General features: G+C 35.8%; 1 protein-coding gene across 1 annotated transcript in view; it reads left to right on the plus strand.

Moving 5' to 3' along the window:
* Positions 1-26611, plus strand: part of LOC106469295 (catenin alpha-like) — an 80749-nt gene that overhangs the window by 45495 nt on the left and 8643 nt on the right. The window contains exons 9-14 of the mRNA XM_022397771.1: positions 392-625; positions 10942-11034; positions 11129-11138; positions 18419-18673; positions 19480-19631; positions 25693-25808. Of these exons, the coding sequence (XP_022253479.1) occupies positions 392-625; positions 10942-11034; positions 11129-11138; positions 18419-18673; positions 19480-19631; positions 25693-25808 (860 nt within the window). The remainder of the gene's footprint in view (positions 1-391; positions 626-10941; positions 11035-11128; positions 11139-18418; positions 18674-19479; positions 19632-25692; positions 25809-26611) is intronic.

Below are 26611 nucleotides of genomic sequence, written 5' to 3' on the forward strand. Positions count from 1 at the left end.
TCTCCTTCTTGAGTTCTGCCTTTATAAATTACCCATAAATTTATTGTATTTTTTAGAATGAATACTTCTTGTAGATTGTAACCATCTTCCAAGGTTGACAAATATTTGCAATTTTTGTGAATATGCAGAAAATTCTTCCACTCTTTTTATTATGATATTAGTAGTGTATTAGTCAGCTTGCACAATAGATATAATGAATTTTTCTTTTAGTAAAGGATTTTAATAAATGTATTGCAGAATCATATTATTCTTGAGATATAAAATCATTTGGTTTAACATTTTCTTGTTACATATTTATTAAAATAAGGACCATAATATGGTATGGTTAATATCTGTAGTATTTTATTTAATTTGTTAATTAATTTTAGTTTGTACTTTTGTTTCTTCTCAGATTGGAAATGCCAAGCCCTCAGAATCTCTTCATTCAGCAGTGGAAGTAATAACTAGTAAAACTGGTGACCTTCGTCGACAACTGCGCAAAGCTGTGGGTGATAATGTATCAGACTTTTTCATGCAAACAGAACTTCCACTGTTAGCTTTGGTTCAATCTGCCAAAGATGGAAATATGGAACAAATGAAAACCACAGCTGAAATGTTTACTGTACATGCTGAAAAATTAATTGAGGTATAACTTTTATTTTCTGTGCTTGATATATATATATATATATATATATAACAAGAGTGAACAATATTATCACATTAATTCTGAGGTTAAGAAACAATTGGGAAGCTTAAAAAATAATAAAGCTCCTGGCCCAGGAGCTTTACCCAAGGATTTTGAAATGGGTTAAGGATTGAATGTGTGAGCAATTTACTGTTATTTTTTCTAAGTCCTTGAATTGCAAGCAACTGTCAGAAAATTGGAAGTTGGCTAATGTTACTCCTATTTTCAAGGGAGTTGATAAAAATGTCCCAGTAACTATAGATCTATTAGTCCTACATCAGTGGTGATAAAAGTTTTAGAAAATCCAATAAATGATGTTTTGCAATGTAATTTAACAAAGTTTAAAAATATTGTTGGATGTCAGTATGGTTTCACTAGGAAAAATATTGCTTGCATAATATTTTGCCTATAAACTTTGGAAATTCTTTAAAGAGGTTACTGCTTAAGTAGATGAGGGTATGGGTGTGGATGTGAGGTATCTGGATTTTCAGAAAGCATTTGACAAGGTGCCACATAAAAGAATTGTTGAAAAGTTATCTCTGTAAAGGATAGGTTGGATAGAAAACTGGCTAGATAGAAGATAGCTGATAGTTGTTATAAATGGAGTTCAGTCAAACAGAATTAATGTCACGAGTAAGATACCTCAGGGCTCAGTACATGTTTGGACCTTTGCTCTTTTATGATTTACAACATGAATATAGATGAAAGAATGGTCAATATATTATTTAAATTTGATGATAATATTAAAGTTTTGGATATTGCTGGCTATGAGGAGGATGCTACTGCCCTACAAAAGTATTTAGATTATTTGGTGAGTTGAAAAAATAAATGGCAGATGGCTTTTAATTATTATAAGTGCAAGGTAATGAACGTGGGGTATCACAATTTGAAATATGAGTATAATTTTGATGGGAATCATTCTGATTTTCGTTTTCTTTAGCTTTCATTTCAAAAGTTTAATTTTTATCATGGATTCTTAAAAGATGATGATCTATATTTGGTTCTGAGTGTATAACATTGTTCAGACTTAGGCCTTATTTCATCTGTGGCTTTTGTAGGCTAGGTGATTGTCAGGATCGTTGCAGATATTTGTTTAATGTTTAGTAGGCCTACTTCTTTACATTCTGGAATGATCTATTGGACCACCTAACCTAACCCTTCTCAGGTTTGTTCATTTCCTTATCCCTTGCTTGTGTTCTTTATTATTATTTTTCACTTTATAACCCCTATTGTAAGGGTTTATCTTATCTTTTCTTCGTGTTTGTTGTTCTTTCTACAGTAGCTCTTTTCTCACACCCAAATGCCCTATCTCCTCTCACACTCATGCCTCATTTTATCTGGATATGTAAACTTGCTTTCTTTCTTAATCTAAATTCCCTGTTCTTGGTATCTATTTGGCCAGCTTGGGGTTCAGGGTTGGTACTAGGGCCAGGTGAACAGAGCAAATGTCCAAGGCGCAATTGCCCTGGGGGTGTGCAAAAAAACCCTCGTAAAATCTATTGATTGCATGAATACAATCTTTTGGGCATGCCTAAAAAATACCCGGGAATGCTCAGTAGTGTCCACTAGTTCCTCTATGATTCTTTAAGTCCTATTTGTATATATGTACATGCCATTTTATCAGTAGTATAAATGAAGTGGTGTGAAAATGTTGAGAATCTGGTATGTGAAGTCAACGAAGAGAAAAAATATTGAATATGGAGGATGAAAAATGTGGGAAATGTATATGGTGACAAATGCTTATTCTACCTGGGCGCCATTTCTGCTAAGGCCGGTTCTGTCGGAGTTCATGTCATTTGCCGTCTTTTTCACTTCTAGTTCCACATTTTCGCGTTTTTAATCCTTTTCTCACTACTTTTGGTATTTTTCTGCCTTTTATTTGAGGCACTTCTTCATGCTTCTAGTGGATTCGGTAGGTATGTGTTCTCTGTTTAGCCTGTTCAACTTCTTCTATTTTATCCCTCTATACTTTGTTCCCCTACAGTCAGGACTCATTAGGTCAGATTATTTTACTCTTTCCTGGACTCCTTTCTCATTGTGTACATCATTTTCTTATGGCTCCCTTTCTTTGTTTGTGTTTTGTGGTGTTCCTTTCCCTTTGGTGACTTGGATTGCTGTCATCAAACTTTTATCCTCAGTATCTTCCCAAGTTTTGTTTTCCTATACCTCATCTAGATCTTTCTCTTTCTCACCTTTCAATTCCAGATTCAAGACCTTCCTCTTTTTCTCGTCTTCCATCTACCAGTACTTTAATTCATCACTCTTCTTATCAGTGACTATCACACATATACAATTCTTTGGGTACCTATATCTTCTGCTACAGTTGTTCTCACTTGTTGCTGACAGTCGTTTTCCTTCTCTCCACCTTAGTCTCTTTAATCAATCCTCTTCTCTTAACTTCTTTTCCCATTTCCTCTCCACCTCCCTCCAACCACATCTACGGTCTTTTTCAACTGATCTGCAGTTAGCCATAAGTAATGTGATGGACATCTTTCTATGCATATTTCTTGGGCTGTCCTCCCTTTGTTTTCTGTACTTCATCCTTCTTTTTCATCTTTTCTTGTTCCTTGCTCTGCCCTTTAACTCAATATGTGCCCATCTTAAATTCTTTGGCATTATGGGACTGCTGTTCCTTTTATCAAACTATTTCTTTTTGTTAGTTCATTCACACATATTTTGCCTTTCTTCTATTTCCTTTTCTTCCAATTGTTATTCAGTCCTGAAATCTACATCCTTTCTCACACCCATTCAATCTTTCGTACTTTTGAGCATTTCTTTTTCTCTGGTCTTAACTGAATTTGGCCTATCTTTTTTTTATCTGCAAGCTATGTCATTATATGGCCACCAGGTGTACACTTCTCATTCTCTTACTACACTAGAAGTTATTTTGTCTTTGTCCTTAGAACCCGACTTCCTTTGGAGAAAATACTAATGTCAAAATATGGACCTTATAGACCTATGATTTTCATTCTTAGTGTCCACTTTACCCTTTGGGACCATCTCTTTAGGGTATTGTCTTGGTGATTGGACCATGCCCAGATTACTTTATGCAGTCACTTACTACGTCTTATACAAGATCTCTCCCTCCTTTAACACTCCCCTCTCTGTTAAAAGCAGGTCTTCTGTTGTTTTAATGCTGGTCCTGTGTTCCATCCACATCCATGGGCTTGACCCTCTTTCTCTCTCTTTATTTTTTGGACATGTACCCATTCTTTTCCCTACTGGTGGATCACTTGGTCATCTTTCACTTAGTCTCTTACATGGTCATTTCTTGCACCAAACATTCAAGAGGTTCCTATTCCAGGTCATTTTGCCTTTGGGCATTAGACATGACAGTCTGAGCCCATTCACATCTTGTTGTGTTGATCTTCTTGCCTACAATTTGTCATGAGCTTATATCTTGTTGAGATCACCTCTCTTGGCCAATCCACATTCTAACAATGGAGTGACCTATACACCCCAGGTCTTTGCTCTTGGTTGTCGTTCTTGGATACATTTGCCACCCTTTACAACTCCAGGACTCATCTGTTATGACCTACTGTTCCTCATCCTTTGGCTTTATATGTATTTTCATAGCCTGGCTGGCTTTATGTGTATTTTCACAGCCTGGCCTGGCCTTACCTTTTTTTCCATGTGCCCATTCCCATATTTGTCTATTCTCTCTGCAACTTAACACACTACTTTCCTTCTCTGGTCCTGTTGTTGGTGTTTCTTTGTCCAGCTCAGCCTTCATTTGCTAGCATTAAGACCTTTTTCTTTTTCTCAATTTTCCATCTCTTTTTTGCTTCACACTTGCACATCCCTCCATTGAGGGTTATCTTCCCTCCTCCTGTGGCATCTGTCACCCATCAGACTAGACTTTCTGCTTTTGTGTCGCTCCTGTTATTGCACTCTTGTCTTTTATTTGACAACTTTTCCTATCAGCAACTGTGGTGGGTCTTTTGTCATCAATCTTTAGCCACTCCTTTCCCCCTGGTAGTCATCCTGTGACCACCTTTTTCCCCTGACTATTCATTATTGGCTTGTCAGTCTGCATCCCTACTAACTATCAAAAGGCCTTATCTGTAGACTTTCTCCTTTCCTGGTACCACAAAGTATTTATTCTCCTATCATTTCCACTCTTTCTTTACCTGCCCCCCAGTGGCACAGAGGTATGTCTGCGGATTTACGACGCTAAAAATCGGGTTTCAATACCTGTGGTGGGCAGAGCACAGATAGCCCTTTGTGTAGCTTTGTGCTTAATAACAAACAAACAAACCTTCTTTACCTGTTGGATATACAAGACTGTTTAGTTTAAGAGTTATTATTTAGTTTATCTAGTGATTTAATATTTAATGATTATTTAGTTTTCATAACAAGAGTGTTAAAACATAATTCTTTTAAAAGTGATGGTTATGATAAGTTTCATTACGTAACTCTGTACAAGTCGTACGTTGTGTATGCATTAACTTTTGCAATACTGTTGATGCATCTTACTTGAAGCTACCAAGTTTCTCATTATGTGAATATTGTTGTCATTAGAGAACTAGATGTTTCTATATTTTTCTTTCACATGTTACAAATATGTGCAGATACAGAGTGAAATGAAGAAGTTAAAGTAAATTAGCGAAAGTGAAGTTAGACTGTGTGATTGGTAGTTTAGCCATAATGGGCAATATCTAAAGTGTGTTTCACAGTGGTATTGAAGCAACATAGATAAAGAAGAAGAATTTGTCTTGTCAAAGAGTGTTCAAAAGTGATTGAACCAGCCTGTATGTACTTTGATGAAAAGGAGACAAATATTTAAAGCCCTGGATATAACTGTGATAACGAATGGTGTAACAAAATTTTGTACATACGTTTGACTTGTTTTTGAATATATTATTTTAAAACAAGTGGATTGTGTGCTGTCTGTTTATTGTACAATTTATTGTCAATAAGTTCCAGACACCAACTCTAAACAATCCAGCCCATATAAAAACCAGAAATCACCATGCTCCCATGACTGAAACCTTAATGGCACTTACATGTTCTGGTGCATGCCCTATTTGAGCCCTTGGCTTCCCACCTTTTGTACTGTCTCTTTATCCTGGCTTGTTTTCTTCTCCTTCTCACATACTATTACCAGTGTCTATCCTAAGGTTGCTTCCCACACCATCTTCTGCTACACTTCTATGTACCTATTCTTTGTCCAGTCTGCTCAGGAAATTGTCTGTACTTCTTTACAATTCTCCTTCCTATTGTATCTTGCCTGTTGGACCATTCAAACCTAGATGGGATCTCATGACTTGTTGGGTTGTTTGGTGTGCCTTTTCAAGGAACTCCATTTTCCCATGGGTCCCTTTCCTTCTCCCCTTACTGGTTGGGTCTGTTACCTCCTTCAGTTGGCACATTCATCTCGAATTTGGGGTGCGCATAGCCTTACATTTCTTCTCATTTGACTTGGTGCCTTTCTTCTTCTTTCACGTGTCTTCTTTGCCAGCCATAGGTTCAGCTCTTCCAGATGCATATGGAAGTTCTCTACACATTTGTCTTCTCTACACCTTCTGACTTTATCTCCTGATGGTTTTTGGGGGTCCAAAAATCAAAATTTTTTTATCATTCCATCATCATTGAAACAATATATACTATTCCTCTTTCATAGTCCCAATTGCATTTGCAGGATCTTCCCAGGTGGCTGGTGGTGCCCTTGTTTCTCAAAATGTGCATCGAGCTAGTATAATGAAAGGGCTCATACCATCTTTTCTGGCTTCATATATTCCCACTGTGAGATAAAGTGCTCTGCAAGACCACTAGAGGTATTCTTGTGGTATATCTATATATCTGATTTTTGTCTGATCCATACCATACCTGTTCCATGGACTTTCATGGAAAAAGCTAATACTATGGTGTGTTCTACCCACCTCCCTGGCTTGTGTTTACTGGCTTTTCGAAATAGTGTTACACAGTCATCTATTTTCTGTATCCAGTATAAGACCATTCTGGACCAAAGAACTGATGGGGATCTGAGCATTTTCTCCAGGCCTCCCCACCATGAATTTCACCTCCTTTTATCTCATTGAGTGGAACCTGGGATACCCTTCCCACTTACCCATTCCTAGCTGCTGGGATGGTTTACCATGGAAAACCCTCACCTAGTGGATTCATACACTGGGGCATTATATAATTGAGTACCAGTGCAGTGGGAAATGGGGCTGTGGTAACACTGTCAGTGTAGCACAGGCCACCTCTTATGTAGCTTTCCCACATGCCACTTGTATTTTCCTCATGTGGCCTGAGTCTGTTCAGTTGAGGTGAGCATACAATATAATGCTGTGTCCTTCTCCTGTAGCCAGTCTGTTCAGTAAAGTTGAGATGAGTACATAATACGATGCTGTGCCCTCCTCATTCTGCTTGCAACTGTCCAGTAGAATTGAGACTAGGATGCAACATTGTCCTATGCCCTTTGCAATCTTATCTGTTCAGTAGAGTTGAGGTGAGCAGATTCATTACACATGTGCCCTTCTCCTGCAGATGTCACCTGTTGTGTTGAAGCAAGCTCTCACTAGCAAACCATGCCCTTCTCTGGAAGCTGATATCTATTCTGTTCAGTTGAGATTTGCACACACCATACCACTCTTTATGGTATGACTGCTGTGCCATCCAATAAAGTCCAATACAGTTTAGGTGAGCATACCAACTTTGCAACACATATTGACTCTCCAACTTTTGTGCAAATACTTGGGTGGCCAAGTACTTATTCTGCTCATCCCTGCAACACATGGGGCTCATTTGCCTCTTTCTTCTTTTCTTCCTGGCCAACTAGTATACCCTGGAAGAGATGAGATGCAGTTTCTCATGGGTGTCCCTATGGATTCCCTGCCATTGGGTGCTAAACTCCATTGGCTTGCTTTGGACATTTTATAAAGGGAGCTCATCTAAGTAAATATTTGGATCATCCCCTCCACCATTTAAATGTGTGGTTCTAGCTTAACTGTGTGCAGAAGTGTGGTGTTGTCTCAGAAGATAATATTTTCCTTACCTGAAAATCTATTTCTGATGAATACTTCCCTCTTCAAATATATTTCTACCCATCCTCCTCACTTCTGGTGCACCTTTGTATTCCTTGCCTAGTCAAAGAATGAAGATTCTTGAATGTAAATGCATAGAGAAAGTTAGTGGACATAGAGGTATGTTGCCTTCTAATGGTGGAGGGCTTTGCCACATGGTTACATCATCACACAGTAGCGAAATTCATGTTAGATCACATTAGATTAAGTGGGGGCTGCCTCAAGGCTAGCAGCATATAAATCACTAAGGCAGACACATGAGTAATATAACTTAACTGTATGAAGAGGTGGGTATCTATCAGAAATATATTTTCAGGTAAGAAGAATGTTGATATTTGGGGTATTGTGTTCAATCTTCAGCTTATTATCTCGGAAAGGATACTGAAGTTTTGGAAGGAGTTTAGAGGAGGGCTACTAGGATAATATCATAGATGGAAATGATATCATATGAGGATATTTTGAGATCTCTGAACTTGTTTTCTCTTGAAAGAAGAAGAGTTAGAGAGGATCTGATTGAAGAGTTTAAGATTGTTAAGGAAATTGATAGAGTTGATGCATCATCATTTATCATATTTTATGGTGAAAATGGTAAGATTAGAGGACACAAATATAAATTTTGGGGTAGGAGTAATTTTCAGCTATGATAGTTTTACTTTTATAGCATGGTAGTTAGTCTTTCGATTGGGTATCATGTTGGATATGGTGGATGCAATTAATTTAGGGAGTTTGAAGGAAAGCTTGAGAAACATTTGAATGATAAGGGCTGAGTTTTTTTTTAGTTTAATTTAGTGGATAGGACAGCCTAGATGGACCAAAAGGTCCCTTGTTGTCCTTTAATGTTATATGTTGTTTGAAAAAAAGTCTTTTTTATAGTCTTGGGTTCTGCATCTATTATTATGTTTTCTCTATGCAGTTTCTTCTGTATAATGAAAAAATTACATATGTGTATTTGTATAAATTTAAAGTTAAATGAAAAGAATGGTCTGTTTCAAAGAATGAATAATTATGATATAGTTAGACATAATAAATATAAGTAATATATATATATTATTTAATTTACTAGTTATTCACATAACATTTTTAGAATATCATATAATGTATACATATTTCATTAACTATCAATATATTTCATACTGTCATTATGGCTGACAAATTGTTAGTCTAGTTTAATGTATTATTTACTCCCACATGCCACCCTTGTTGTTTTTCTGATTTTTCACTCTCACAAAAGTATGCTTTTGACACAAAGGTATTTATCTCTTCCACAGTATGTGTCAATAGGTTTTCTGCAGTATCACTAAGGTTATGAGCGTGCTGATCATTCATACACTGGCTCCCTTGTTGCCATGTTATTCTTTTTCTTAATTCTTACTCTATATATTATATGGACAACAAAAAACCATTTGGTCCTTCAAGTCTGTTTTGAATACCAACCACTGAGTGAAGTAAAAACATGTGATCCAAATTATGATGTCCCTTGGTGGGTCAGTGGTAAGTTTTCTGACTTGTGACATAAAAATCCAGGTTTCCCAATGGTAGATTGGGCACAATTAGCCATTTGTATAGCATTGCACTTAAGTTATCAACTGTAACTAAGTGCATCATATCATAACCTATGTGTATTACTTTGCTCTTACTATAAGTAAAATTATTTTGCCAAGTATTTGTCTCAGTTAAAAAATTATTCATATATTTTATAATACCTCAACATCCCAAGAGTTGAATGTCATCAGCAAACTTTACTAGTTTGTTAAAATTATGCCTCGATGTAACTAGGAAAAAGCAAAGGACACCTGAGGCACTTCATGTGTAACAAGAGTTCAGTTTGACTGGAATCCATTAATAATCACCATTTGCTTTGTATTCAACTACAATACAGTGCAATTAATTAGTCAAACCCCATCTCCTACCAGTGTGATTTTTGTAGCTAGTATTATTGGTATTACTTTATCAAAAGGTTTCTGAAAATATATTAGTATAATAAGTCCACACCCTTTCGATCATCCAGGTAACTAGTAACATCCTCAAAAAGGTAACAGATTAATAGGGTAAGGTTTCCATAAGGTGAATCTACGTTGGTATTCTCCTATGATATATATATATATCATAAATCAATCAGTGAAATATATATATATATATATATAGAGAGAGAGAGAGAGAGATGTATATTTCATTGATTGATTTTGTGAAGCTTCTTGTATCAGGTTGTACAAATTTTCCTCTATAGAAGTAAGACACACTAGCTTGTAATTTCCAGGATATCTCTTATCTTTCCTCTAAAAAAATAAGAGTAACATTAATAACCCTCCAGTTTTCATGCAGACACCTGAGTACTATAAATAGATCTAACAATAAAAGAGAGAGAGACATGCAGATCTGATCTTTGAACTCCTTTAAAGCAGTGGGGGAATAAAAAACCATGTCTGGTCCTGGTTCTTTATCTATACCAATCCCTATTTTAACATTTTTCTTACCTTTAACATCCTTAAAAAAAAGTACTTGCTGCTAGTTTTAACATTATAAGCCAGATGTTTTTCATAGCGCTTTTTCGGCAAGCTAAAATTCGGATTCTGATACAGTGGTGGGCAGAACACAGATAGCTCATTGTATAGCTTTGTGCTTAACAACAGCCAAACCAAACAATAAGCACTTTTTGATTTTCTTGCTAACCAAATCCCAGACTTTCTTATCATTGTGTAAATATTCAAATCTACACATCAGTTTAAAATTCTTAAACTTACGGCATTTATCCCTGATTTTATCCTTTATGCCTTCAATAAAAGAATTAAGTTTTATCATCTCTGTTTTCCTTTTCCACCTTTTAGCAACATGTCTTGAATTAAAAGTAATTTATTTCCCAAGTCTGTCGCACATTACATTTGAGCTTATTATCACTATTCACTAATTATAAGATCTAATTAATAAATCTTCACTCTTCCCCAGATGATCCCCCTATCTTAACTATTGCAACCATGTCCTCATCAGTGTTTAAATCTAACATGTTATTCTATCTAGTTGGCTCTTTCACCATGTAGTATAGAAAAACATCCTGAATTTATTTAAGAAATCTTTCCCTCACTGTTATGATTCCATAAGATCCCAGCCAATTTCTTAAAAGCAGTGTTAATGTAACTCTCAGTTAAGGTTTTGCTATAAATACATCATTTATAGTGTAATAGTTATTGTACATGCGCTTTTGGATTGTTAAAGAAATATTTACTTCTATAATTACATACAATTTGGTTCCAGGTTGCTGCTATGGCATGTTCCATGTCCAGTAATGAAGAAGGTGTAAAAATGGTACAGTATGCATGTAAGCAGATAGACAACTTGTATCCTCAGGTATGTGAATAATGTAATCTGAAATCTTATAAAGAAAAACATTTTTTTTATTCTTTGTGATTTTTTTCTTTTTTATACTTTAACTGTGAACAAGAATCAGTATGGTGAGTAAGAGTTTTGATTTATTAAATTGTACTGTCTAACTATATTGCAGAAATTAATTCCATGATTGAATTCATTAAAAGTAAAATATATTTTAAAAATCAACCAGATATTTAAAACATTGTCTTATTAGTAAACTGTGGTAGTTACATTACATTTCACATTTTCAATTCATCCATTTTTTTACAGTATTAAATTAAATGAATTGTAATTTATGTCAGCTGCAATATGTTAATAACAGTAAATTCTAGATGCCTGAAAATCAACAAAATAAATATTTAAGTATGTGTGATTAATAAACTTTAAACTTTATATGCAAGAATGCTATTCAAAAATCATAGTCTCTGAAACTATACCAATATATTTGTTGCCTCAGTGCTTTTTACCCACTGTATTGCTCACTGTCTTTGTTTAACAATAGACATGCCAGCATTCTTTATACGTAACAAATATGTTTTAAGAAATATTAATCATGTTATTCCTAATAGTCTGGGATAGATGAGATTTCACCCAAATCTTGGTTTGTATAAGGTTACCTAGTATTTATAAAGTCACTTTTTAAAAAAAGATATAATTTTATAGAGTCATCAGTTGTTATTTTTCATGCACAATATTATTATAATTATCTTCTTAATGCATATTATATACTACGTTTAAAGTCAGGCCAATGATCTGATACTAATATACTGAATACATTATTGATGATTTAATGTCATAGAAGACCCAACAGGTAAATATACAAATATATATATATGCAAAACATATAGAAACTGCAACAGAAACAGACAAAGAAAACTTACTGAATTTGTAATATACATGTAGTATGCTATGTTTAAAATCAGACCAATCATCCGATATTAATATACTGAATACATTACTGATGATTTAATGTCATGGAAGACCCAACAGAAAAATATATGTTAGTTGTTTTTCTTGGTTGCAAAACATACAAAAACTGCAACAGAACAAGAGAAATAATATTAGCACACACCTAAGCCACTCTTGGATCAAGTGTGAAAATTATAAATACAATGAATAATACAGAAGATTCCTACATAAAAAAGACATAAAACATCATTTATAAGAAGAATCAGATTTTATAATATATTCTGCTTGACCCAATTAATTAAATGTGTACCAACTGTAAATTGTAGGTTTTAATAGAATCAGTTCTTATTATCTACTTCATACCTGTAACTGCAAGAAAATCATCTATAGTTGTAATTTCATCCACTGCTTCTGTTAAAATGAATACATGATTCTCCCATACTTCTTTAAAAGCATCCATGTTTTCCTGAGCAACTTTGGATTGAGGACGGGCAACCAACACCCTTGCAGCTTGGATAACCTAAAGAGATGAAATTCTCTTTAGAAATTCCAGGACAGAGCATTAAATAATCTGTCTAATTTATGACTGCTGCAGTGATATAGGATGTGCAACTAACAATTTGCAGAAACATAAAAGATTAAACTTTTATGTATAAAAAAATGCCAGCACACATATATTTTATAGTGGGTACCACATTCAATCTGGCAGACTGAATTTAATTAAACATTAAAACCATATGTACAACTTATTGAATTATGTAGTACCTGTGCTACTAACAGGTGGCAGGGAATGTACATAGCTCTTGTTTTTCAGTTCACCCACTTAAATGTTGTTCATTTACTGTCTTTTTCAGTGTTTATTTTTCCAATATGCAGTGAATGTTATTTTCAGTTGTTGTCCCTAACTCTCAGGCAGTAAGTATTGTACATTTACAGTGTCATGTCTTAATATAATGCAGTTGTTTTCAGCTCAGGAACTTACCTAATACACACATTTTTCTTATTGTTTTGATGAATGTAGAGTAAAACGTAACTTTTCAATATACAAAGGAAGAAAAAAGTCATACTTTTTAAGATTAATTAGTAACTGTGCGAATGTATGACACTATAAGCCAGGTTTTGAAACATTTGGTGGTCACAGCATAGATAGCCCATTGCATAGGTTTGTTCTTAACTACAAACAAAGATTCCTTGCTACATAAAATTTAGAACTACAAGTAGCAATGTAACTGCTATAACATATAACATGTAGCCTAGAAGTAAATGTAAGAGTAACAGAAGTTCAGAGTATAGAAGTAAAAAATATTAATTGCTTGAGATTTGTAAGCTAAAAGCAAGCATGAGATGTAGACTAGATGTTACAAACGTTAAATGAATAAGATTTAAATTCTAGAAGTAAAAATTAACAATTATATGTTAAGAAATGAAAACAGGATGTCCACTACTTATGACTGCAGATACATCATCATTTTTCGTCCTGTCTGGTTCCACTAAACTTCTACTGCCTGGTATATTTCCAATCACCAAGTTGTAGATGGGTGCCTTCATACACATGGCCTCAAGGTCTAAGTAGTATGGAATGTCCACCTATATTTATGCTATGGGAAATTTCTAACAGTCCCATTAATCGGCACACACAGATGTACTTTGTCATCTAATCATCAGATATTAGATTGGTTCCACTGTTGCATCCAGTGTCTTGTAGGACTTTCACTTTCTTGTCCCTAACATAGCCTTCAACTACCAACTTGTTATGGTTTGTTGGTATGTCTTAGTGTTTGTATCATTCACTGGCACTGTTGACCCATCTGCTAACTTGAACTGACCATCAATCATGCACTTTAATCATGGTGGTAGTACTTCCTTCTTATCATAAATCTGATGAGCTGTCTCTATTCTGTTTCTTCTGGCAGCAACATCCATGGTGATAGTCACTCCTTTCTTGTTTCTTGCCAGCACCATCTTTGAAGGTACCTACAGCTCTTTTATGTCGATGTTTCTGCTGTTGCTTGTTGGTGACAGACTTGCACTCACAAGCAATGTGCCTCATTTTATAACATGTATAGTTTCTCTTCTCCCTTTTGTCTGTTAGCTTCTTGTCACCTTTGGTGTCATCCTGCTTCTGGTCAGCCACCTTATGTTTTGACTTTTATTGGTGATTCTTGGACTTGACAGTTATACTCTCTCCATGGGCTTCTGTATACTGTTCTGCCAGTTTGATCATCTTGTCCACATCTTTCTCGGTACTCTCTTTTAGGAATGGTGACATGTCAGTGGAGCATGCGATCATGAACTATTCACATCTTAGTAGGTCTGCCAGTCCTTCAAAACTGTCTTCACACTTGGCCAAGTCAGTCCACCTTGTGAATTATCACCATAGACGTGCCACAAACTGAAATACAGTTTCTCCAGTGTCGGGTTTTACTTCTTTGAACTTCTGGTGAAAACCTTCCTTGACAAGTTCATAGCATTTCCGAAAGGCCACATTTAACTTGGCCTTATCTGACGTCATGCCAGCATACTCTTTAGGCCTTTTCCTGTGAGAAGGAGGCTGTCCAGTTCTGATTTGGGGCAAACATTTCATACCTCTCCGGGAAACCATCCATGTCATCTTTCTGTTCATCAAATTTGGGCAGCTTGGGTCTCCTGGCCTTGACTTTATTGTCATTCCTGGGTCCTTCGTATTGCTGTTTAGTGAGCTCGGTGATCTCAGTTTGTGCTCTTATCCTCTCTATTTCTAGTTTCTCCTCTCTCTCCTTTTCTTCTTTCGGTCTTACTTTCACTCTTCTCCCTCTAGATCTTGTTGTTTAACAATCTCTCGTAGATTTTGTCCATTGTAATCTAAAGTAACTGAACAAATCTGTGTGGAGTTTTAACAAAAAGAGACAATTGTTCGAAGCTCTGGATACAACAGAGCAGAAAAATACAGTGTTTTTCGGAATATAAGACGCACCCTTATTTTGAAGACAAAGTTTTTGGGGAAAAAAGCTACAGTTGAATTTGAAAGATTTTTATTGAACAAAAATTCAATTTGGTACTTTAAAAATTATTATATATATATTGTTTTAAACAAAAAAGAGCTCAAAACATCCAAATAAGAAAATACCGTAAATCAAAAAAAAGGTTTACTGTTATTTAGTTTGGTTCAAAACCTACAAAATCTTCATTGCTTTCACTGTAATTTATTTTTTTATAATTTAGGGAGCATTATAAATAGTTATGTTTTTAAAAGAAAAAACTACTATTGTTAGAAATAACACATTCAATTAAACTAAACTATGCATGCCTATTTAAATATATTTACACATGGCTTGTGTGTATTATATATATACATATATATTATTCATACCTTCGGTGTATAGGACGCAAGCAGATTTTTGACTTCAAATTTTGGAGTAAAAAAGTGTGTCTTATACACCGAAAAATATGGTAATTTTTCTTCTCTGTTGTGTTCTAAAGTAACTGAACCATGCAGCCTGTTTGGAATTTGATGAGAAGAGCTCTGGATAGAACTGTAGAGATTAACTGTGTAATGACCATTTGTATATACATGACAAATACAGTAGAAATTAACATATAAAACATACTCTTTATCGTTAACACAGGCCATATGCACTATTGTACAAAACAGAAAGTAAACTTTTCATGAATGAAATAAACTCTTTATACAAAAATAAAAACATGTTCTAGTAACCATTTAAACAAACTTTTTGATAATAATCAACTACATACTTACAATAGAAAAATTTAATTCAGATAATTAAATTTTTAAAACATAAAATTTATATATTGACTAAGTCACTGACAGTGAAAGGGAAAGCCTTTCATGTACTACAATTGAACAAAGATAACCACTAAGTTATCAATGAACAAAAGTAGTGTTTCTCTTAGGTAGAGTTTCACTTCTGCTCACAACTCTTTGAGTCATCTGATGAGGAAAGATAATTTCTCATTTCTTTTTACTTGTTATTTTACAACAATATGACTGGTAATAAACAGGAGTAAAAATAATAACACACTGCAAAAAAGGAAAACAGAACACCATGTTCACTCACTCTGTAAAACGTGTGAAGCAAGCATGTTTGCTTCAAAGGAAGTCAGAAGTCCCTGCTTTTTCCTCATAGTTGCTAGAACCCTGGGAGTAATAACTTCTTGATCAAGATACAACTTCCCATGGCAATGCTATGGAGGTGTGGAAACATAATTAAATGGAACTAACTAGTTGGAGAACAATGCCCAGAAGCAGCAAGAATTCAATCTTTATAGTAATAGTCAAGATTAAAAATACAAGATTGGTGAATTCCATTCTGTCAAAAGGTCAACCACATGTATGTTGAAAAATATTCCATAATCATCTGGCTATGACCATTACTCTCTTCTAAAAACTATAGATTGTGATAAATATGCAGATTACATTTGTCAAGTGACTTTTTTGGAATTCACATTTGCTCATGCTCTAATCTTCGTAGAACATATATCCCTCGCATTTGTGAACTGCACTGTTAACAGGCCCATTTAGTCTCTACTTGACCAATACCTGCCTTCAGTCATGCTGCTGTATGATGTCATTTTCGTGGTAATGTACAGCAAACTCATTATAAAATTCAATCCAATATGCATATGCTGACCCAGATTAGGTAAAACCAACCTTTAGTTTTGGAAACATTGATGAATGCTAATGGTCATTGTTTCTCCTACCATTCTATCAGTTGCAGGTTTAGCTTTAGTTATCGGTCAATTAACAATATTTCAACACTTTTGTGCTACTTTCTGCAAACCTCATTATACACTTACAGCCTGCACGTTCATGTATCATAAACTACTCCCTGTACTGAAATAATGTTAGGAAAATATTAAGAAAACTATATGCTAAATATTTCAATCTGCATGATTGAAAATAATTTATTAGAACCAAATAAACTGCTGTATACTTCAAGTTTACATCACCCTGGATACACGTAAATCCCATATTTTCATGCATCTTAAGCTGCTCCTTGTACTGAAATAATGTTAAGAAAATATTCAGAAAACTGTGCTTTTCTTAAAATTTCAATCTTCGTGATTGAAAATAGCTATTACTATCAAGTATACCACTTCACACACCAAGTTTATATTTGTTGTGTGTATAGATTCCTCATCTGTTATAAGGCACTAAAATTTGCTTAATTACTACAGCTGAGGTACTTCGTGTTGCAGGTCTCTTTCTGGGTAGATTTGCATAGTATCCTAAGTTGATTGATACTTTTATGTTTTCCAATAACATTTAGCGTAAGTAATATCTCCGCCTTAGAAATTCTAAATTTGTGATCTGAACACATCTTTATGATCTGAGTGTTTTAGTGTCTAGCAGTTGAAAGGACTATTACATAGCCTTTCCAAAAGCAATCAATTTTCTGTGTAAAACTAAAACAAACTGCATGAGAAATGTACAGAAGACTAGAAGGTAAGAACATTACCAGCATAAAATATGAAGAAGTAACAATGTTAATTATATACAAACTTCATGGCAAATGTAGAATACTAATAAAAATGCTACATAAGAGGTGTCAAACAGAAAAAAATCCATGCAAGCTCATAATATATGTAGACTAAAATAACTGAAGTAAAGGTGATGTAACTTAGAATTAAAATTTCAAATAACAGTACAAGATATGTTGTTTTAAGGTGACTTCAATTTGAAGAAGGCAACAGTATAGAAGCCAAAACGTCATCCTACTGTAGAAAGAGGCAGCTGTAATGATGTAGCATCATTACACACAAAAACAAACAAACAAAAAGAATATGCTAATAGCTTAAAAAGTGTAGACCAATATTGAAAATGAAATTAACTGCATGAGAATATCAGACAAAAAATTGAACTAATTGCTTCATATAGACTAAAAGAAGCATACAACATCAACTGCATGAGGGAGATGTGGAGTTGAAATAAAAACAAACTGGATTTTTATGTGTAAAGTATAGTAATAACACTTACTGCATGAGTAAATTGCACTTACTGTAAATTGCATGTAACACTACTAACTTTATGAAAGATGTAGGCTAGAACTTGAAAACTACACTAATTTCATAATATTTTGAAACATTGACTGAAAACCTGTATGGAACAAACCAGGGATCAGATATTTTATATCACTTTTCAAAGTTGTTATAAATTAAATAAACCTTTAATCATTTAGGGTTCAAGATATATGTAGATGAACATGCTCCATACATTCAGCTGAGAGTGCATTGTAAAAGTGATAGTCAATTCCATGATTGGTTTAAGAGCCAGACAAAGCTCTTGTGACAGTAGGTGCAATTGGCTCACTACTTTTTGTCTGGTTAGTAGTTCAAAAATAGGAATGACTATATCTGAATTAAGGATTTATGACCTGCTTGTTTAGACTTTAATTGCGTGCTTTAATGGATGAATGTTTTAGATAACTTGCACATATTAATTTTAGGAAATGATAAGATACTAACTGTTTTGAAAATACTCTAATGTGTGTAAAAATTTTCTTAAATATAGAGGATCACATAATAGAAGATATGAAGAAATGTGTGGCAGCTATCCAAGACTATGACCAAGAATTACTTGATTATCTTGCTGCACAGGTCCATAGTCGAGCCATTCGTGTTTGTAATGTTGTTACAGCTGAGATGGACAAGTATGATGATGAAAGATACAAGCAACGTGTTTTCCAGTCCATCCATTGGTTGAAAGAAAATGGTGAGTACAGTTACACCCAAAAAGCTTCATCTAATAGAAGTTTAATCACAATCCAAAAGAGAAGATTTTCTTAATGATAGAACGTAAGAATAAATGTATATAGATACAGCTGTATAAAGCTGCTGTTAGTGCATCATTGTGTGGTCATCCCATATGTATTCACATTGTGTGTGGGAATTTGTTTGCTTCCAAACTTTTCCCACCATTTTGGAGCTAGGAGTACCAAATTTGACAGGCAGAATTGGGGTGGCCCAGGAAATGTTTGTATATATATGTATAAATGGGACAGCTTCCTTCTCAAGGGGGCTAAAATGCATTGGGAAGGTCACTCAGTCATGATAAGTGTTTATAAGAGTAAATTTTTTAAGAATGATGAACCAAAACCTGGAATCCAATTTTTTGAACATTCCTAGTTCCCTCTTGGAATTCTGTGGGCAGCATATATGAAACTGAGTTTATACCCCCATAGTTCTCATGGGTGGGCGTTCTTATGCTTTTTGTTATGAATCCCCCATTTGGATAGTTATAGAAGTAAATGAGGATAATGGAGTCGCTTATTCAATACATTAGGGTTTCTAGAGGGCCTTTCAACCTAGCAGAAGGCATGAGTATTATATGCTAGTTATAGAGATGATCACAATTAAAGTTTGAATTTTAAAAAAAAGTTTTATTTTTGTTTTTTGTACATACTAAACATGTTTAGCAGTTGTATTCCTCATATATTACATTAGTGTTCTTTGAGAATTTTAATTTCTTACTTGGACAGTTTTCAATTATATTAATTCTTTTTCTTTTACATTTTCCAGTTATAAATAACTTTAAATCCCAAGTTGAGGTTACATTGAAAGCCTTATCCTGTGATTCACCAGAAGATTTGAATGAGAATGGATTCATAGAAGCCTCACGAGTGTTATATGACAGTATTCAGGAAATCAGGAAGAACATACTGACAAAAAGAGTAATGTTTTCTGAATTTTTACACTTTAAAATGCTTTTATAGGAACAGATAAAAGAAAATCAGATGGCTTGTACTCTATCTAGAAATGATTAAAATGCCTGCCATACAAGGTAATAATATTTGTTTTTGCATTCTTTAATATCAATTTTTTATTGAGTTTACAAGTCATTAAAACTTCTGCCCTAAAAAGTTAGGTTACCCCTTTTATTTTTCATAATAACAGTTTCTGGTAGTGTATTTAAAACTCAATAAAACTTTTTCAATCAAAGGAATAGTAAGCGGAATGACTGTGTAATTTTAAGAGATATTATACCATATTTCACTTATAAAATATCCACATTTAATGTAATTTTAAAGCTTTTATACTACTATTAGATATTTAGGATATATCTATTTGTTTTACAATAACTACAAAACATATTTACTCAACTGCCAGGGATTCTACTTTGCCCATCTAAGCATTTGTATGCTTTTTGTCTCAGTTTCTCTAGTCTTTTATACCCCATTCAATTGACTTGGCGATATTTATCTCGTGATACTCTCCACCTGCGTCAAAGTGCCCTAATTCTGATAATTTTATTACTTTTTCTCGACAAAGCATCACTATCAGGTTTCCCAGTATTACATCATTCAGAGATACTTTGAATGTTATTGTGTTATCATGATTTAGCCTATCACCACTAGGTGGAAGCATTCTTCCAACTCTGAAATAATATCTTTTCTCCTCGAATTTTGGGGTTCTAAGGCAGAGTTTGTAGATCATCTATCTAGGTCCCTGATTGGACAGAGTAAGTCTGCAGACTTACAACCACAATTCAACATTTTGTTTCCTTTCACTTACCTTTGTTAGAAGACTTTCAGGAGCCCCAGCTTCAATGATGATGAGATGAACCCATTGTTTACATGCATGTTAGTTACATTTTCGGCTTCTACATTCCTCCCGGTTCTTGTTGGAGTCTCGAATTTCATTGGCTCCTACAGAGAGTCATAGTTTGACATCTATTTGCGAGTCCCGACCCCGACATCAGCCCCTTTGTACTTTTGTACTCAGAATGGCTTCTGTCTATATCCAAGGTTTCCACTGCTTAGTTAGATTGCTAGCAGTGTTAATCATTATTCTATACCTTCAGGGGTTGTGGGGGCTCCGTTTCAAGAATTTCTGGGGGTGTGGTAACCCTAATCAAGGGTTCAGGAACTCTGCAGGTCCATGGGTCACAATTGGTCTTTCAGTTCACATCTTCCCTACTATTCTGCACCTAACCTGTAGGGTTTGCATCTCCTGCAGTTCACTTAGTTCTAGGGTTACCTGAGTCTGGTTGGTCTGGATGTAGTGAGACACTCAGACTAGTTCTTCAAAGTTTTATTCCTGTCAGTTGTTGGGCCTATTCTGATAGGAGATTGGTGTCCAGTCATCGATCTTCCTTGTCTATATCAATGCCAAGATTCTCAAAGGTTTACAAGTTACTCATTCCTCAATTTGTTTTGTTTTTTTACTGGAATTGTAGATGTTCATCTTGGTTGTAGTCAGCTCCTATCTGCACTTTGCCTTGGCAATGCAGTTCCAGGTTTTTTTCCTTAGGACTCACATAGGCTTAACATGGGTTCTGCCGTATTGTGCGAGTTCTCTCGTCTATTTCATTCTATCGTACTGTGTACACACCATTCCATGAACGACTGGTTACTGCTGGCAACATCTCTTAACTGTTGGACCATCACATCCTGATTCTACTTTCAGATACAATCCAGGCAGTCTTCCCTTTTGGGACTGCAACATCTATTCTTCCTCCAATTCAGTAAGTCATAAGTCTGTGTATTTTTATTTTTCATCCCAGTTCTCAGTTGGGTTCAGCTGTCTCCCATCCTTCTCAACACTATAGAATAGGACACCACACTCTTACTCACCTCTCCTTCTCCCACTGCATGGATGATTCTTTCTCTTCTGGGAATGTGGGCATCACTCGAATACCTTGTGCTTTTGGGATGAGAACACAAGCGATCCTTTTATTGGTATTTAAGTGACCATAGATCATACACATCTCTTTATTGGTTTCCCCAGTTTCCCTAGATGGGATCATTCTTTGATCTCAAGGCGTTGTTAAGTTGGAACACTACTACGATTTGTATTTCTCTACTGTCACCTAATTCAGAGTTCCATTCTCTTCATGAATGCCTTGCTTCAGGAATGGACTTCCAGAGTCTATGCACAGATGATGAGGATTCCCTATACAATGTTTTCATCCTTCTTGCTCTTTAACAGGCAATGCCTCATAGTCTGGGCTTCTTAAGGGGTATGCCTGGCATGGCCAGCTGAATAGGGTGCTCGTCTTGCAATATGAGGGTCACAGGTTTGAATACCCATCCCATCAAGCATGCTCGCCCTTCAGCTATGGGGCATTATAATATGATGGTCAATCCCATTATTCGTTGGTAAAAGAGTAGCATAAGAGTTGGCAGTGGGTGGTGATGACTAGCTGCCTTCCCTCTAGCCTTAAACTGCTAAATTAGAGACAGCTAGCATGGATAGCCCTCCTGTGGCTAAATTCAAACCAATTCCCAATTCTTAAGGGGTAAATTGTCAGGCTCTACTCTGACTATTCCATGATTGTGTCTTATGTTTCTCATCAAGGAGGCACGGGGTCTAGGGCTTCTTATTTTTGGATTTTGGACCAATTTTCTCAGAACTAGTCATATAACCTTTCTAGCTTACCATGTTCCATTGCTGATGCATTTGGATGCAGTTCCATTGTCTCAAACAACAAAGAGATTCCCCTGACAGAATATATGTTGTATCACAAGGTTCAATTGGATAACCTCTCATTTTGCAACTCTAATTGTAGGTTGGTCTCTCATTGGATCACCCAACTACTGGCACTTTGGTCTCCAGTACCTCATCTTTGCGCTTTGGCAATAGATGCTTTACATCTGGATAGGATGGGATTACCACTCACAACCTTCTCTCCACTTGATATGTTACCCAGGGTACAAAATATGATTTGTTCCAACCCATTGTCAGATCCTGTTGATAGCAACAGATTGTCTGCTACAACTGGGTTACTGTTTCTGCAGTCCCTTCTGTTGTGTCCAACTCTTCCACTTCTGTTTAAGTTCTTGCTGTGGAGGCAGCCATGATCTGATATGGTACACCTGGCTATCAGAAAGTCCAACCTTCTGGCATAGAGATTATGCTGTTTTTCACGTGGTATTGGGGTTTAATTTCTAGGGTTGACATGTATCTGTCTCAGTTTCTGCTTTGTCTGAAAGGTACTTTTATCAGCGGTAGTGACATGCACATTTGCAATGTTGTATTGAAAGGAGGTTGACCCCTTTTCAATCATTGGTGTCAACCATAACTCAATTTTTGACTTGGCTCTTTGACAGAAGTTTTGCATCTTCCACAATCGACACTGTTTATGGTGTCCTTATCGACTACCATTAAATTATCATGACTACATATTTTTTAGTCCCCAGTACTCTCCAGATTCCTCATATCATTTTGAGTAATTGTTCTGAAATGACCATTGCAGTTACCTCCGAGGTAGATTAAGGTTATGTGTTCTTTATCTACACCTGCTTGTGAACTTACTCTTATTTGCCATATATCCCCTTTACCTGCAGGTTTATTTTTCGTGGCTGCTGACATATCGACATTACCAGTTGGAGTGATTTGCACTGTTTGTCCACAGACAACTTTCTCATTCTCTATACATCCTAAGACCAATTCTTACCCAAAACAGACAGTAAGGGGGTTCAGTCCTTTTCTCTGATTCATCTGCTCACTCTTTCTCTCTATGTCCAATTAAATTTCGATCTCAGTCATGTTCAGGGAGGGTCTTTAAGGTTTTGCTGTCTGCATTTATACCTTTAGAGATAGTAGACAACACTTTTTCTTCTGTGCTCTTTTTGAAGGCAAGATATCATCTGTGAGTTACATCTAATCAGATTTCTGTTTTCTATGCCCTTAGCAACTCAATTGAATTGCCTGGTGGTGGTCATTGTGTGGACCTCCCCCAATACCTTTATTTCTCTTTATTTGCCTGATCTGGCAATCTCTTCATCTGAGGGTTTTTGCCAACCACCTGTAGTTGTCTTAACCATTTCTGCTAGATTATTCAGAGGGGTGAGTATTTTTATTTCTACCTTTCAGGATTCCTTACCGTGTTTTCTCAGTATCCCACTCTGTGGTGAGTGTTGCTCAGACAGGTGTGCTTTTATCAAACCAATTCTACACTAGCAACTACTATTTCACTATAATTATTACTGGTTGCAACAGGCTCTGTAGAAATGAGGTGTTCCATAAGACCACCTAGGAGCTTACCAGGTGGTATTACCATACAATGCTGGACTGCCATTCATGGATTATCATAAGTAAACTAAAGGGGATCCTGCTCATCCCTGCTGATCATTGGATTGAATAAATTGGGATCATTTGCTTTTAAACTATTAAAAAGCTATTGCACTGTTCCTCATGACTCCCCAATGAGCATCACCCCCCTTCAGTTTCTACTAGTGGAGCTAGAGAGTCCTGCCACACTCAGTTTCCAGTCACTGGGGTGGTAGACAGAGGTTTTTCCTCCAAAGTGTTAGAGTGAATTCCTCCACTCTCAGAGAAAAGGTCGTAGTTGGGGGTCCTCCTACCCAGGTCCCTGGATGTTTATTTTCCCAGATGTAGGTAGGAGAAGCACCAGCCTATGCATGAGTCTACTTGGCTATCTTGTTGAGGTGTGCATGGGCTGGGCCTTCTTTTTGATCAATATTGGTTCAGTACATTGTTCTTGGAAAGGGGCCCATTATCTCCTCGTAATTCCGAATGCAGAGTGGTCCTATCCTGGGTCCTTGGTTGAGCACAGTTGTTCCACGTCCTCCCCATAATTTCGGAGGCAGGTAGAATGTTCTTTGCCCATTCAGTTGGAGAGTGAGGATGAATGTTCATAATTCGAGACCAGATGAGTTCTGTTCCTTTGGTTGAGTACAGCGTACATGATTCCATCACTCTGAGCCTGGGTGTTGTCTTTTTGGGTTCTTCAGGTGAAGGAGAAGGTTTTTTCACTTTGGTATTGCTTACTTTCCTGTTGTGATTCTGGTGGTTTGGAATGCATCACTCTACGGCTACAGGTTGGGATTCAATCAATAATATATATATATATGTAATGTTGCAGTCCAATTGCCCCAGCCACCAATGTGGGATATAGGGACCAAGACCCCTTAATTCTAGCCCTGAGTAATGAAACCTGAGCTATCTGGTTGGGGCTGGCCTATAATGATGATCACTCATGTACAATTCCACCCGTGGTACAGGAAATAATTTCAGGGTGAAGAGCATACATATTCTGAATGTAGTGCAGCTCCCCCTCTCTGGTATTAACCTTATCTTGGTACACCTATGATCTATGCAGATACTTTCTGTATGGATAATGACCCCTCCACCTTCTCAATGTGGGATTCTAGCTGTAAGTGTGTTTTGGAAGTTAACATTTTCTAAAATCGAAAATGTATTTCCAAAAATATACTTACCTCTTCTCGTACTCTCCTGCCCTTCCTTTCCACTAAGAGCCAGTCAGTCAGTGATTGAGCCAACCTCGAAAAAGTGATAGCATTATCTGAAAGAGGTGATTATATACAGTACCAGGATAGAGGGCGCATTGATGTAGGTGGAGATTATCACAAGACAAATATTGGCAAGGGCAATTGAGTGTAGTATAAAAGACTGGAGAAAGCAAGAAAGAATCAGACCAATGCTTTGATGGGCAAAGAAGAAACCTTGGCAGTGAGTTATAGCTACAAGTGTCAGTGGAGGTAAGTATTATTGGAAAAGAAAAATTAGCCCATTATGGATAATTTCTATACGTATTTGGAGCTTCTGAAACATCAATATGTTTTTATTTTAAGTTGTAAATGATTCTGAGATTATATATAAGTATTTACCTGACAAACAAAAATAGTTTTTCCAAGATATCTGTGTTTTGTTTAGCAGCACAAATGTGAACTTTTAGCAAAAAAGTAATAATATTCATTACATTGTTAAGCAATGCTTACCACATGGTCTCCTTCTGTTTCTTTTTAGACAGCAGAAGAAATTGACCCAGAGGAAGTGGACCTCAGCTCCTCTTGTGGGTCAGAAAACATGTCACATGAATTTTTGGACTATGGAAGTAAGAGTAACATAAAAATGGTGTTAGTGTAATGTATATTTGTGGGGATAAAGTTTTTTATCACCCTTGTCAACTGTTCAGCTATTTTGCTTCAGTATTTGCTTATGACAAAATTTTTAAATTCATGCTGAAACATTACAGAGGAAATCTATATGTAGGAAGAAAGTAAGACCCTCTACTTTGTATTTTGTGTTTTACATACACATGCATTCAAAATGAAATCCTTAGATGTTTTACATGTAATGTAGTTTGTTTTATGTTTTCTACTTACTATTGCTTAACCCTCCAGACTCTACATGTAAATTTTGCTAGTAGGTAGCTATATCAGGTAGGAAGCTGTAAGGCCAGTTAGGCCATTGCCTGACCACATTTTCATGGAATGTATAGTTACAACTTATGCAATAAAATTTGCTTCTTTTAATTCAATACATTACGTTGTGTGTATGCAGTATTTGTAGTTAAAATAACTCAAGATTCAAAATCATAGCATTGGGTTATCAATAATTTTCTGGGGGGTCATGTCCAGAGACCCCCATAGAAATGGCATGTTTTGCATGCTGGTAGTGTGCTTTTCACACATCATGTATCACATTGTTTAGCTGTGTCAGGGGCCTGAAGGTGAAAAATTGCTTCCTAAGGCAATGTGTATAATTTTCTTGCAAGACTTAATCCTAATCCTCCAGACACTTATGATGGCAACATTATAGTTATCCATATTTAGGAACTGTACATAACTATACACTCTTTGTGCAAGAGTTTTAATCTTTGCAGCTGATGACCCCAGCAATATACACTGAGTGGTCACAAGTAAATAGACACCTAATTTTTCAT

The sequence above is a fragment of the Limulus polyphemus genome, unplaced genomic scaffold (assembly GCF_000517525.1).
Source record: "Limulus polyphemus unplaced genomic scaffold, Limulus_polyphemus-2.1.2 Scaffold3403, whole genome shotgun sequence".
NCBI lineage: Eukaryota > Metazoa > Arthropoda > Merostomata > Xiphosura > Limulidae > Limulus > Limulus polyphemus.